Source organism: Pseudophryne corroboree, chromosome 5 (genome assembly GCF_028390025.1).
Source record: "Pseudophryne corroboree isolate aPseCor3 chromosome 5, aPseCor3.hap2, whole genome shotgun sequence".
Taxonomy (NCBI): Eukaryota; Metazoa; Chordata; class Amphibia; order Anura; family Myobatrachidae; genus Pseudophryne; species Pseudophryne corroboree.
The window spans coordinates 259,110,626-259,125,379 of record NC_086448.1 but is presented as its reverse complement, the minus strand read 5'-3'; the positions used below and the strand labels follow the sequence as shown (position 1 = coordinate 259,125,379).

The following is a 14,754-nucleotide window of genomic DNA, read 5'->3' as shown; positions in this document are numbered from 1 at the left end:
AGCGAAAGAGGGAGGGAAAGGGAAATAGTAAGAAAGAAAAAAAGAAGAGAAAGAAGATACGAGGGAGGAAGAGGAGATCAAGGAAGCGGAGTACAAGAAGAAAAAAATAAGAAGAAGCCAAAAATAAACAAAAACCAGACAACAGAGGCCTAGTCCGGGTCCGAAGTATAAATGGGAGCAGTAATCGGAGGGGTTGTTGTAGCTATCTCAGACAGAGAGTGAAAGATTATGAATAAATTTCAGAGCAAGAGGCCCGAAAAACTGGAAGGGAAAGCGCCACATGAAATAATGTTGTTATATAAAAACCAGTCGTGCCAGATTGTGAGGAACCTAGGCGAAGAATTATGAAGGTAGGCCGAAACTTTCTCCATTGCTGCGACGAACCAAATTTTATGTATAAGTTGCTGTCGCGAGGGGGGAATCAAGACATTTCCACTCTTTGTCTACAAGACAACGGGTTGCATTTAAAATATGAGTAGAGAGTTTGTCCACGGGACTATCAAGGCCCTCTATCGGGCAACCTAGGAGAAACGCCCAAGAGGATTTGACTATAGGGTTCTGAAGGACCCCGTACAAGATGTGGGAAACTCTGTCCCAAAACTTTACTATCTTGAGGCATGTCCACTAGATGTGTAAAAATGTTCCCTCCTCTCCACACCCTCTCCAACATCGGTCCATAGCAGAGCTATACATCTTATGTAACCGGGTAGGTACAAGGTACCATCTGTAATAAACCTTACAGACATTTTCTTTGATTAGAGAAGATATGGATGCCTTAGAAACCCTTTCACGGACAGTAGTTCATGTGTCTTCATCAGGTGGGGGACCCAGATCTTTTTCCCATTGAATCTCATGGTTCGGGGTAGCAGGGGTGCAAATAATTGTAGAGCATTGAGATAATACCCTTGCGAAGGGGGCAGTTGAGACAGAGGGACATAACGCCCGTCAGAGGTCTGTTTATCAAGTTAATTGGGAGTGAGTTATAGAAGTGACAAATTTGGATGTATGTGAAGCAGTTAATGGCAGGTAAGGTATGTCTATTCTGTAAGAGATCCAGAGAGGCACAGCCGTTCGAGTCTAACAGATCTTGAATGACTAATGCCCCCTTCATACCACGGATGAAAACATCTGTAGTTGAAGCCTGGAGGAAATGCCGGGTTGTGCCAAAAGGGTGTGATGGAGAAAAGGGAAGGAAGTAGATGCAAAATGAGTCTTGCAGAAGTCCCATATGGAACATGTAAAAGCTATGACGGGGTGTATACGAGCTAAAGCAGTTCTGTCTGAGGGAGCTAACCCAATGACAGAGGACATTGAGAAAACTTTGCAGGAGTTAGCCTCTAATGTGACCCATCGAGATTGAAAAAAGGTGGACCAAGCTATTGCTTGACTAAGGTGAGATGTATAGTAGTATAAATATATATCAGGGAACCCCGTTCCACCGTTGGAAGTAGGGTGGCGAAGGTTTGTAAAGCTGATGCGGGGAGGTTAGAGTCGCCACACAAACTGAATTAACCATCTGTGCAATTGCAGTAAGGGTGCTCCATGCACCTGGACAGGGAGAGTTAAAAGATGTAAAGTAACCTCGGTGTTCATTTTAACTGTTACAATCCTGCCTAACCATGAGATAATGAGGCCTGTCCATTGAAATAAATCTAATTTGATAGTCTTAGATAGAGGAACAAAGTTGGCAGCGTACAGGGAGCTATAGTGATTTGTTATATAAATTCCCAGGTATTTAATTTTGGAAGCTTGCCATGCCATGGTATACTCGTAGCGTAACAGTTTTAAAGTTAGCGGGGACAGATTAAGGGCAATCGCCTCCGATTTAGAGAAATTTATTTTATATCCAGACAGGGCACCGTATGCTTCCAGAGACCTAAAGAGGTTGGGGATAGATGCGTTAGGGGATGAAGGACGTCGTCCGCAAACAGAGATATTTTATATTCATCCTTGCCGAGAAAAACTCTGTTAATATCTGTGGCAAGGCGAATATGTGCAGCTAGAGGCTCAATAACCAGGGCAAAGATCAGGGGTAACAAGGGGTACCCCTGTCTTGTGCCATTGGTTACGGAAAGTGGAGAGGAAAGAATCCCATTTACAGAGATCCTAGCTGAGTGGGAGGAATACAAGGCCTGGACGCCACAAAGAAAGCTACCAGTTAGACCAAAGGCCTGCAGAGTATAACTCATAAAAGACCAACTGATCCGGTCGAAGGCCTTCTCTGCGTCCAGGGACAAACTATTAAGAGAATGGATAAGACTAATTATCCGCCTAGTGTTGTCCCTGGCTTGGCGACCAGGTATGAAGCCTACCTGATCGTTGTGGATCAGACCGGGTAAGACACTGTTCAAGCGGTTCGCAAGGATCTTCGCGTATATCTTAATGTTGGTGTTCAAGAGTGAAATGAGCCTGTAATGAGCACAATCAGAGGGCCCTCGCCATCTTTGGGGATAACAATAATCCTGGCCTCTAAGGCTTCTTTGGAGAAGGAACACCCCAACATCACATCGTTGAACACCTCCAGCAGATAAGGGGAGATTATAGGGTTGTCTTGTAATAATTGGCAGCAAAGCCATCCAGGCTGAGGGCTTTATTAGTCTTAAGGTTCTTAATCACAGTGGCGATCTCTTGAACCAGGATCTTAGAACATAGAGAGTCAAGGTCGGCGGGTGAGGTTGCAACAAGATAAAAAGGCCTGTATAGCATCAACAGCAGGAGGGAGAGAAGCACTAGAAGATGAGAGGTTGTATAAGTGAGCGTAGAACTTCCTGAACTCCCCCGCAATACTGGTGGGATCATGAACAGGTTTGCCCGAGCGCAATTTGACTAATAAGACGTTGTTCTGTGATGGTTTAGCACTTTTTTGTAAAATATTTGGTTAAGCCATCGAAGAGAGGTTTCTGCGTTAGCTGTAAGTAAAAGGTTAAGTTCCCCTCTGGCTGCCGAGAGTTTGCGAGTCATCGACGGATCCCGAGGTTTTATGGAGCATTTCTAGTTGGGCCACAGTATCCATGAGGTCATGGAGTCGTTTGGACCTGGTTTTCCTGGCGAATGCTGCAGACTTAATCAGGGATCCACGGATCACTGCCTTATGGGCATCCCAAAGTATTTGAGGTGAAATACTTGGGTTAGCATTAAAGGCAAAATAAGCTTTAATGTCAGAGTCGATTTGAGTACGGAGGGAATGGTTCAAGAGTAGCTTGTCATCTAAACACCAGGTATAGGAGCGAGTGGAAGGATAGGGAGATTTGATGTCTACCATGAATGGACAGTGATCAGACCACGTACTAGGATGAATGGTAACATCTAAAATTAATTGTTCCTTCACCCGCCAGGCGTCAAAGAGAAGATGTTGCACGGTTTAGCGTAACACTGTCCTTTCTGCACCCCTATAGGAGGCTTGATTTCAGTGTCAGACCCTTATCTAACAGGAAGCTGACAGGGACAGAAGTGTTAGGATTGACTTGCTACAGGATGCTTCTAGCAGGACATAGAAGAGAAAAAAAAAGGTTTCAGAATCTAAAGAACGGAAATGTGCCTAAAAAAGGACAGAGTAAAAAGGAAACTGAAAAGAAAGAAGAAATGTGACTTACTGTACACTATAAAGCAAACAAGTTTACCAAACATACACAGTATTTGTAACATTCAGATGTTTTTCCCTCATACTGTATGTATAATTTCCACATCACTTTCAGTTGTGGGACAGACACGAGATTGTGACAACAGACATATACCCAATTTTTCTATATAACTAACTTCATACTGACGAGCTTTTGATAACATCTGGCCTGCAGTCATGCACTCTGCAGTAACACCCATGTGCTGTAGCTTATCCCATGACAGCACATTAGACATAGACTAACTGCTACACTTCTGAAACGCTCATATTTCATTGGAGGACTCAGATCTAATTTTGCATATACAGTACATTAATATAAATTATTCATTGCTCAAACAGAATACATGTACATATACATACCTTCTTTAAATATAAACTCTTTGTTACACTCATCTTGAGTGCAAGCACACATATACATAGTTCCTCCTTGTATCTTCTTTTCTTTCATGTGACAGGTTGAATAACTTTCCAGCATGTGTCCATACAGTGGCAATTTGGGGTTATGACATAGTGTTTCCTCAGTTATAGAGGAACCGTTGTTTCTCCTTAGAAGAGAAAGCAAAAGGACATTCAGTATGCATTGCAAACACATTCAGCTCATTAATAGTGCGCTTACTCTGATATATAATACAGGTTGAGTATCCCATATCCAAAATGCTTGGGACCAGAAGTATTTTGGATATCGGATTTTTCCGTATTTTGGAATAATTGCATACCATAATGAGATATCATGGTGATGGGATCTAAGTATAAGCACAGAATGCATTTATGTTTCATATACACCTTGTACACACAGTCTGAAGGTAATTTTAGCCAATATTTTTAATAACTTTATGCATTAAACAAAGCGTGTGTACATTCACACAAATCATTTATGTTTCATATATACCTTATACACACAGCCTGAAGGTCATTTAATACAATATTTTTAATAACTTTGAGTATTAAACAAAATTTCTGTACATTGAGCCACAGAAAACAAAGGTTTCACTATCTCACTCTCACTCAAAAAATTCCACCCCTTCCAGTTACAACTTGCGGCACAGCACTGAATACAGCCCCATGATGTATTGCTCTATGCTATGCAGCAATAGCAGAGTCCCTCCGATGTCAGACACAGAGACAAAGCTCTCCGTCTCACAGAAAAAAAAAATTCTGTACCACTGCGGCAATGCTTCAAGCAGGTGTGTGTGTGTGTATGTGTGTGTGTGTGAGGGCTTTGGGCTGACATATAAATACATAAGTGAGGGCACTGGGCTGACATATAAATACATAAGTGAGGGCTTTGGCCTGTCATATATATACATAAGTTAGGGCTCTGGGCTGACATATAAATACATACGTGAGGGCTCTGGGCTGACATATAAATACATAAGTGAGGGCACTGGGCTGACATATAAATACATAAGTGAGGGCTTTGGCCTGTCATATATATACATAAGTTAGGGCTCTGGGCTGACATATAAATACATACGTGAGGGCTCTGGGCTGACATATAAATACATAAGTAAGGGCTCTGGGATGACATATAAATACATAAGTGAGGGCTCTAGGCTGACATATAAATACATACGTGAGGGCTCTGGGCTGACATATAAATACATAAGTGAGGGCTCTGGGCTGACATATAAATACATAAGTGAGGGCTCTAGGCTGACATATAAATACATAAGTAAGGGCTCTGGGCTGACATATAAATACATAAGTGAGGGCTCTAGGCTGACATATAAATACATAAGTAAGGGCTCTGGGCTGACATATAAATACATAAGTGAGGGCTCTAGGCTGACATATAAATACATAAGTAAGGGCTCTGGGATGACATATACATACATAAGTGAGGGCTCTAGGCTGACATATAAATACATACGTGAGGGCTCTGGGCTGACATATAAATACATAAGTGAGGGCTCTGGGCTGACATATAAATACATAAGTGAGGGCTCTAGGCTGACATATAAATACATAAGTAAGGGCTCTGGGCTGACATATAAATACATAAGTGAGGGCTCTAGGCTGACATATAAATACATAAGTAAGGGCTCTGGGATGACATATACATACATAAGTGAGGACTCTGGGCTGGCCATTCATAATTTTCTTAATTTGAAACTCCAAGAGAAAAAAACTGTATGTCCCTACAATAAACCCACCAGTACGAGTATGTGGGAGGAAACCAGGGCACCAGGATGAAACACATGAAAATGGGCAGAATATATGAAATATATGCAGATATTTTCCTAAATGGGATTGAGCCTAAGGGGTCTATTTACTAAGCCTTGGATGGAGATAAAGTGAACTGAGATAAAGTCCCAGCCAATCAGCTCCTAACTGCCATGTCACATGCTGTGTTTGAAAAATGACAGTTAGGAGTTGATTGGTTGGGACTTTATCCGTTTCACCTTATCTCCATCAAAGGCTTAGTAAATAGACCCCTAAGACTCCAATGCGGCACAGCAGCAATGCTAATTCATGTGCTATTTACCAATATTGGGGGATAATAATAAAATGTATATTGTATCATTGGGGTACATTTACTAAGCAGTGATAAGAGTGGAGAAGTGAGCCAGTGGAGAAATTTCCCCATCAACCAATCAGCACTGAAGAAACATCTATAATTTGCATACTATAAAATGATACAGAGCTGCTGATTGGTTGATGGGGAAATTTCTCCACTGGCTCACTTCTCCACTCTTATCACTGCTTAGTAAATGTACCCCATTGTTCCTTCATAGGTGAGCAGGCTGCACCATTTATACAAAGGCTCTGAGCAGTGGCGGCTACGGAGACGGTGACACCCAGTGCAGACAATAGTCCACAACTGTAAAAGGGCTATGGCTTCAATGAAATGGAGGGTGACCTCATAGAAGTTCCCCAATTACATCACTATGGGGTGTTCTCGTATTAATTGATGTGGAAAAATGCCATACCTGTACAGCTTGAATAATGTCTACTGGTCACTCATTTAAATATAGTTTCTACATTTAGTCCACAGTGGGGCAGATGTATTAAGCCTGGAGAAGTGATAAAGCAGTGAAAAGTGCAAGGTGATAACGCACCAGCCAGTCAGCTCCTGTCAATTTACATATTGGAGCTGATTGGCTGGTGTATTATCACCTTGCACTTATCACTGTTTTATCACTTCTCCAGGCTTATGCATCTGCCCCATTGCCACTAAAACAATGGACTATGGAAAAAGCCAAAGAAATCAGTGGAAAAAATATAAATGGTGAAACAGCTTGTGCTAACTCCTGATGGACCTTTACATAGTGCCTATTGTAACGCACTGAAATGCTTTGAAAACAATTAAATTGAACAGTCAGAAACAAACAAAAAAATAGACGCAGCACAACTATACTCATACAAGCACAAATAGAAAAGGTTGCATTGAATAGTGTAGGTTTTAATTTAACAAGTTGTACACTTTGCACCTGTATTAGAATGCTCGTCAAGCAATGGGTTTAAACACCGGTGGGTAAACAGCCATAATAATCCATACAACATAAAAATAAAACTTTTACAGCAAAGTAGTAAAATGTGTTTTACATACCATATTGCCACGCAAATTTGTTCTTTGTCATCACAAATCGAATACCGTGAACATCTACTGGTGCAGCGACCTTTGTTTCCGGTGCACGTTGTTACCAATGCATCACAAAATAAGCATCCACCTGTACAAAACATAGCAGCCAATTATATACTGCAATAATCATACCGAAAACAAGCACAAGAAAACATGTATGGTCTAGACAAGGTTTCTCAACCAGATCTATTTTTCTTCACCTAGACAGTCAGTTTTGGGGTGTCCTCTTTGGAATACTGATTGATGTTCAGTGATATTGAAACTCAGATGCTTTGAGCTTTAAAGCTCTGCACCATACCTGGGCAAAAGGGACAATATAGCGGCAGCAGCTATCCATTGATGCACCCATATTCCTTCCAGAAAATCAGTTCCGCAGCGTGACTTTCCTAGGAGTATGTGGGAAGACCAAAGAAGAAACCACAAAAATGGCACAGATTTGAAAATATATTAGGCTTCACACTATTTTCGATAATTTTTTTGGTTTTATGTTCACTTCTCATCACTGAAAAAGCTGACAACCATAATTGTAATTAAGAAATTGATCCCCCTTTAGAGTTGGTTCAGCTTTTAATCTTTCTAAAAAATTATTATATTCTTTTTACGTTCCAGTGGGTGGAAATCCATGCAGTATTGATATTTGTCAATTTCACATTTAGGAACTTACATGGAATTGGACCATATTTGCCTATTCTCCCAGAATGTCCGGGAAGCTGCCAAATATCAGGTGGTGTTCCTGGACCCCTGGAAGAGTGGGCAAGTCTCTGGGCAGGCAATGACGCGATTCGTATGGCCACAATGGCATGATCACGCCATCAAAGTCCCGTGTCACTGATTATGCCATGTCCCCTGTACAGCTGACCTGGCTGCCCCTCTCCCAGGCAATCGTTTATTTTTAGGGCATAAAAAACACTGTAAAATTACACCAGTCCCACCTTTCTAGCTTAATTATAAACGCTGCTATGTCGATTTGGAAATATGCTGGTTGTGCGTTTTGGACAGATGTTTGAAAACTTTACATAGCCATAATTTGGAAATTTGAATACATTTTTTTTTTTTTTTTAGACTACATATATTATCTCCATATACCAAATGTGAACACAATCTGAGCTATTGAGGTAAAATGTGTGTTGATTTGACATGGAATGACCTTGCAATAGTATATGAAGTTGCAGGTATCTACTGTATTTGAATAACTAAACTTCTATATCATTCGCACTGCGGCAGTTAAAAATACTCCCATTTGATTAACAGAGTCAAAGATAACATGTTTATATTTTATTTAACTTCATTTGTACTTTATTTTGTATTTAGGTCTGTATATAGTTGTATTTTACAATTTACCTAAGGGGGTACGGTTTGGGTTAGGCTGCGGGGTTAAGGTGGTTAGAGTTAGGCACTAAGGGGTACAGTTAGGATTAGGCTGCAGGGGGAGGAGGGTTAGGTTTAGGCTGCAAGTACAGAGGTTTGGGGTGGGGGAAAGAGGGGATTCTGTGCATCAGGATGCTGCTGTCGGTCTTCTGACAGCCGACATCCCTTACCCTGTGTACAAATAGGGTGATGTGACCTTAGCATTTATTACCGACACCGTCAAATCTCTATTCATTTTGTGTACTCACATCGTAAACTCAGTGCATATGCTACATATTTCTCCTGGCGCATATACTACCCTGGACACATGCTGCGATACTCAGGATACACATATAATTGTTGGGTTTGTTTAAACCTGCATTCTTATGGAAATTTAATTCAACTCTACTTAACCCCATTGTTTAAAAACATGTCAAACGACATTAACAGTTCCACTTATCAAACATCCCCCTATAAGCAAGCATCCTGAGAGTCGGTTCACAAACTGATTTAAGACATCTGTTACCCTTAAACCTACCAAAATTTGGCTAATTCCAAAGTGCTCTTCCCACTTCTAAATACAACATTTGTAATACATGGCTATGTACAGTGTAGCATGACTCTTTTCTCCTTCACCATCCTCCCAAGAATAAAGGAAATGCAAGGGAGAGAAATCTATAGAAAACGTATACGGAGACTTTGAAAGGTAAATTAGGAAGTTAGGTTTGAAAAGCAATTAGTTATTTTCCTTTAATTAATATATTATTTATTTACAGTACATGTAAACGTATGGGGGAAAAAAACATACAATAGTGACTGCGCCATTGAGGAAAATAAATATTAGTCAAATAATATATTGAATAAAGTTAAGGCGGGTACACACTACCCGACGGCGGGACGGAGGCGATGGACGACCATATCGTTGAACGATATAGCGTTGAACGATATAGTGCGTACACACTGAACGTTATCGTTCAACGATAACGTTCAGTGACGTCATCGCCGCCATTCCCGAACATGCAGCTCAGCCTGACGTTGACGGGTTGAGCTGCATGTCAGCTCAATATTGATGAACGCTGAGCGACATGCGGGAGCGCGCATCGTTCATTGTTCATCGATCTGATACACACCGACTGATTTCAAGCTAAAAATAAATGTTTATCGTTCATTTTTTATGCAGAAATCGGCTAGTGTGTAGAGATGGCTTCTCTTTTAAACGTACAAATATTTATTAGTTAACACATGACATGCTCAAACACAAATAAATACATGGCTATATATGGATAAAATACTTCTGCTGATGTCGTAGAGTCTCTTGTAATAAATTGTAATGTCTTTATAAAGTCCTTAGAACAAGGATGAAACTATTTGACAGAGAGATTGCATTTTTCCTGCTGACATTTATTTGTGGAAATCCCTGTTTGTGACTGCTGCCGGCTTGTGCCACAATACTGAGGACTCGTGGACCACTGAGTCAGGTCAGCCAGACACCAATATTGCTGGAGAGAAAGACCGTCTGACAGCACTCTGCTCGTTATCAGCCACAGTGAGTCACCCAGGCGTTGCCACACAACCACCCATGCAAGTCTTCTTCCCAGCTATGAGAGGCACGCTGCACTTTACAGCACTTGAAATCAGAAGCCCTCTTCAGTGATTTAAGCGAATGGCATTTCACTTACGCAAACAAAGTATCAAGTTCAAAGTCATAACACCAGCATCAAAAGACCCACTGTGATACGGACACTGACATTGAAGGTTAATTCTGCCCCCGCTCTTCGCCCACCCCCTAATTGTTGAAATTTCCCATTGAGATATGCGCTTATTACACCTGGTAAATACTACATTACTTGCAAACCTGTTTATGAGGGGAAGTCAAATGTCTGCGGTAATTTACCATGTGATAAGTGATCACATGGGGCTATTAAATTAGTCCGTGAACTTAACACGGATCCTATGTGTTTTTGCCCGAAAACAAGCAATTTTTTCGGCCAGTAGAAATGGGCTCTAATTGAAAAGCTCCCCCCCCCCCAAAAAAAAAGAAATTGCTGTAAAGTTAAATTTTTACTGCCTGAAAGATTACCACAGGCTACCGAATTCCCCCCATAACTGTATCAAAAATAAAAAAACTTCTTCATTTACAATTTATTTTAAGAGAATCTGCTATATACATATATATATATATATATATATATATATTATAGTATCCACAACCAGCTCCAACAGGGGCTATGTTAGTAGATAGGACCAGCACTCCATAGGTAGAATATATATATGTATATATATATATATATATATATACATACACACACACACACACACACACACACACACACACACACACACTATATATATATATATATATATATATATATATAAAACAGATGTCCATAGACCGCACATCACTGAGTCATTAATAGCAGGGTGCCATGTCACAAACGGACCATATTAGCTCCAACAGGGGCTATGTTAGTAGATAGGACCAGCACTCCATAGGTAGAATATATATATGTATATATATATATATATATATATATATATATATATATATATACATACACACACACACACTATATATATATATATATATATATATATAAAACAGATGTCCATAGACCGCACATCACTGAGTCATTAATAGCAGGGTGCCATGTCACAAACGGACCATATTAGCTCCAACAGGGGCTATGTTAGTAGATAGGACCAGCACTCCATAGGTAGAAAAGAACCACACTGCAAGTTCAGCATCAAGCATATAAAGTACGAATAATCTCACATCATGCTGGAGACCTATGTCCATCCAACCAACCTGCAGCTGATGTGAGATTGTTCGTACTTTATATGCTTGATGCTGAACTTGCAATGTGGTGTCTTTGACGACATTAAACAATCTTTGCTACCTATGGAGTGCTAGTCCTATCTACTAACATAGCCCCTGTTGGAGCCTGTGGTTGTGGATACTATAATATGGTCAGTCTGTGTGACCTGGTACCCTGCTATTAATGACTCAGTGATGTGCGGTCTATGGACATCTTTTTATGTATATATATATGTATATATATATATATATATATATATATATATAAAACACCATATATATCCACATTTTTTGAGCATGTCATGAGTTTTGAGTGTGAGTGTGTACATGTAAAAGAGAAGCCATCTTTAACTTTATTCAATGAACAGATATATTACTTGACTAATATTTCTTTTCCCCACTGGCGCAGTCACTATTGCATATTTTTTTTCTCATAGTGGTATTTGACGAGCAATTGGTCTCATTGACTTGCAGAAAGTGTAGAATAATTCTGATTTATTAACTATTTGTTATCGCTGGGAGTTGGGGTACTTCTAGTATCACTATATATTTTGCACACACATTTATGTAGGAGTAGAAGATAGGTATGGATCATAGGGTTGACCTGGAAAGTCGACCCCAAATGGTCGTTGCGCAGCATGTCGACATGGTAAAATGGTCGGCACGGAAAAGATGGACACAGGAACACGTCGACATGAGTTTTTTTTATGTAATTTACCTCATAAAGTTACCAGAAACCCCAATTAGTGTTCGCGTCCCCTTGCATGGCTTACTTGGCAGGTTACTATTCCCAATCGTAGTCACGTGGATGGTAAAGTATGAAAAAAAAAAAAAAAAGTCTGAAAAACTCATGTCGACCTTTTCGAACATTGCAATGTTGACCTTTTTACGATGTCATCCTTTTGTCCATGTCGACCTAATGCATGTTAACAAACATAGGTTGACCTACAGTCCGGATACCATAGTAGATATGGGGAGCAGTTTGTGCTAAGTGAATGTCACACCTATATATAGACGGTAATAGAAAGTACACACAGAGGTAAATGTGCATGCATTGCTGATTTAGAACTTCAAAAGAGGCAATACAAACATAAATCAGAGAAAATACATTTTCCATCAAGCACTTATATTACAGTTTGATCTACTCAGACATTCACAAACCATAAATGTGAGGGAATTAAATGTCACCACACTGAAACTGTATACCAATACGCAGACTAGTCAGTAACATCCCGGTGACATTTGATATTGGTCTCACATTTCCTGTTAGCTACTGCACCAGACTGCAAGAGATAGGAGTGTCGCGGGAACAAGCACTGATATACTCAACTAGTGTTCTAGAATACAGCTGCAAATCTGTGATAAACCATGTTACAGCAACCAGGACATGGAAACTCTGACTATATAGGCTAAACAAACAAAACAAACCAAATAAAACTAAATACTGTAGAGAAGTGCTGTAATCTCATTCTACACACTCCTGATTGCTATAATATATTCGCGGAATTAAAGTTAAGCCCCACAAAATTGATATTAGCAATATTGTGGTACATTGGGGGTAATTCAGAGTTGATTGCAGCAGCAAATTTGTTAGCAGTTGGGCAAAACCATGGGGGTCATTCAGAGTTGTTCGCTCGTTGCCGATTTTCGCTATGCTGCGATTTGTTGCTAACTGCGCATGGTATGCAGAGGGCATGCGCTAAGTTATTTTACACAAAACTTAGTAGATTTGCTGGTGTTCGAACGACGATTTTCAGTCGCACTGCTGATCGGTGAATGATTGACAGGAAAGGGGCGTTTCTGGGTGGTAACTGAGCTTTTCCGGGAGTGTGCTAAAAAACGCAGGCGTGTCAGGGAAAAACGCGGGAGTGTCTGGAGAAACGGGGAAGTGGCTGGCCGAACGCAGGGCGTGTTTGTGACGTCAAACCAGGATCTAAACGGACTGAGCTGATCGCAATCTGTGAGTAGGTCTGGAGCTACTCAGAAACTGCAAGGAATTATTTAGTAGCAATTCTGCTAATCTTTTGTTCGCTATTCTGCTAAGCTAAGATACACTCCCAGAGGGTGGCAGCCTTGCGTGTGCAATGCGGCTAAAAGCAGCTAGCGAGCGAACAACTCGGAATGAGGGCCCATGTGCACTGCAGGTGTGGCAGATATAACAAGATAGATTTGGGTGGGTTATTTTGTTTCTGTGCATGGTAAATATTGGCTGCTTTATTTTTACACTGCAAATATGGGGGTCATTCCGAGTTGATCGCTAGCTGCTTTCGTTCGCTGCACAGCGATCAGGCAAAAAATCAGCACTTCTGCGCATGCGTATGCGGCGCAATGCGCACGCGCGTCATACTATTATAACGAACGATGTAGTTTCACACAAGGTCTAGCAAAGCATTTCAGTCACACTGCTGGCCGCAGAGTGATTGACAGGAAGAGGGCGTTTCTGGGTGTCAACTGACCGTTTTAAGGGAGTGTTCGGAAAAACGCAGGCGTGCCAGGAAAAACGCAGGCGTGGCTGGCCGAACGCAGGGTGTGTTCGTGATGTCAAAACAGGAACTGAATAGTCTGAAGTCATCACAAGCGCTGAGTAGGTCTGCAGCTACTCTGAAACTGCACAAAAAAAGTATGCCGCCGCTCTGCGATCCTTTCATTCGCACTTCTGCTAAGCTAAAATACACTCCCAGTGGGAGGCGGCATAGCGTTTGCACGGCTGCTAAAAACTGCTAGTGAGCGAACAACTCGGAATGACCCCCTATAACTCTCTCTCTTCACATGTTATATCTGCCCCCCCTGCAGTGCACGTGATTTTGCCCAACTGCTAACAAATTTGATGCTGTGATCAACTCTGAATTAGGCCCCTTGTTATTTTAAATGAAGACAGAAAGTACACCTTGTTGTAGTAACTGGAATTCTACCATTATAACGAGGAATGTTTAGTACAGGTTATATCTCCCATATCCAAAATGGTTGGGACGAGAAGTATTTTGGATATCTGATTTTTCTGTATTTTGGAACACTTGCATGTCATAATGAGATATCTTGGGGATGGGACCAAGTCTAAATGCAGAATTAATTTATGTTTTATATACACCTTATACACAGCCTGAAGGTAATTTTATACAATAATTGTATGAATTTTGTACATGAAACAAAGTTTGTGTGACTTGAACCATCAGAAAGCAAAGCGGTCACTATCTCAGTTGCGGCCATAAAAATATGAATTTAATACCTACCGTTAATTCCTTTTCTCCTAGTCCGTAGGGGATACCGGGAAACGTAGTTACTATGGGGTAAAGATTGGGTCCATTGGAGCCTGGCACTTTAAGAAATCAATAGAGTGTGCAGTCTCCTCCCCTATATGCCCCTCCTGCAGACTCAGTCTAGGAAAAATGT

At 40.8% G+C, this 14,754-nt stretch overlaps 1 protein-coding gene across 1 annotated transcript in view; it reads right to left on the bottom strand.

Moving 5' to 3' along the window:
- TGFBR2 (transforming growth factor beta receptor 2) overlaps positions 1-14,754 on the bottom strand; it is a 123,772-nt gene that overhangs the window by 41,260 nt on the left and 67,758 nt on the right. The window contains exons 2-3 of the mRNA XM_063922279.1: positions 7,170-7,290; positions 3,980-4,164 (exon numbers count right to left, since the gene is read on the bottom strand). Of these exons, the coding sequence (XP_063778349.1) occupies positions 3,980-4,164; positions 7,170-7,290 (306 nt within the window). The remainder of the gene's footprint in view (positions 1-3,979; positions 4,165-7,169; positions 7,291-14,754) is intronic.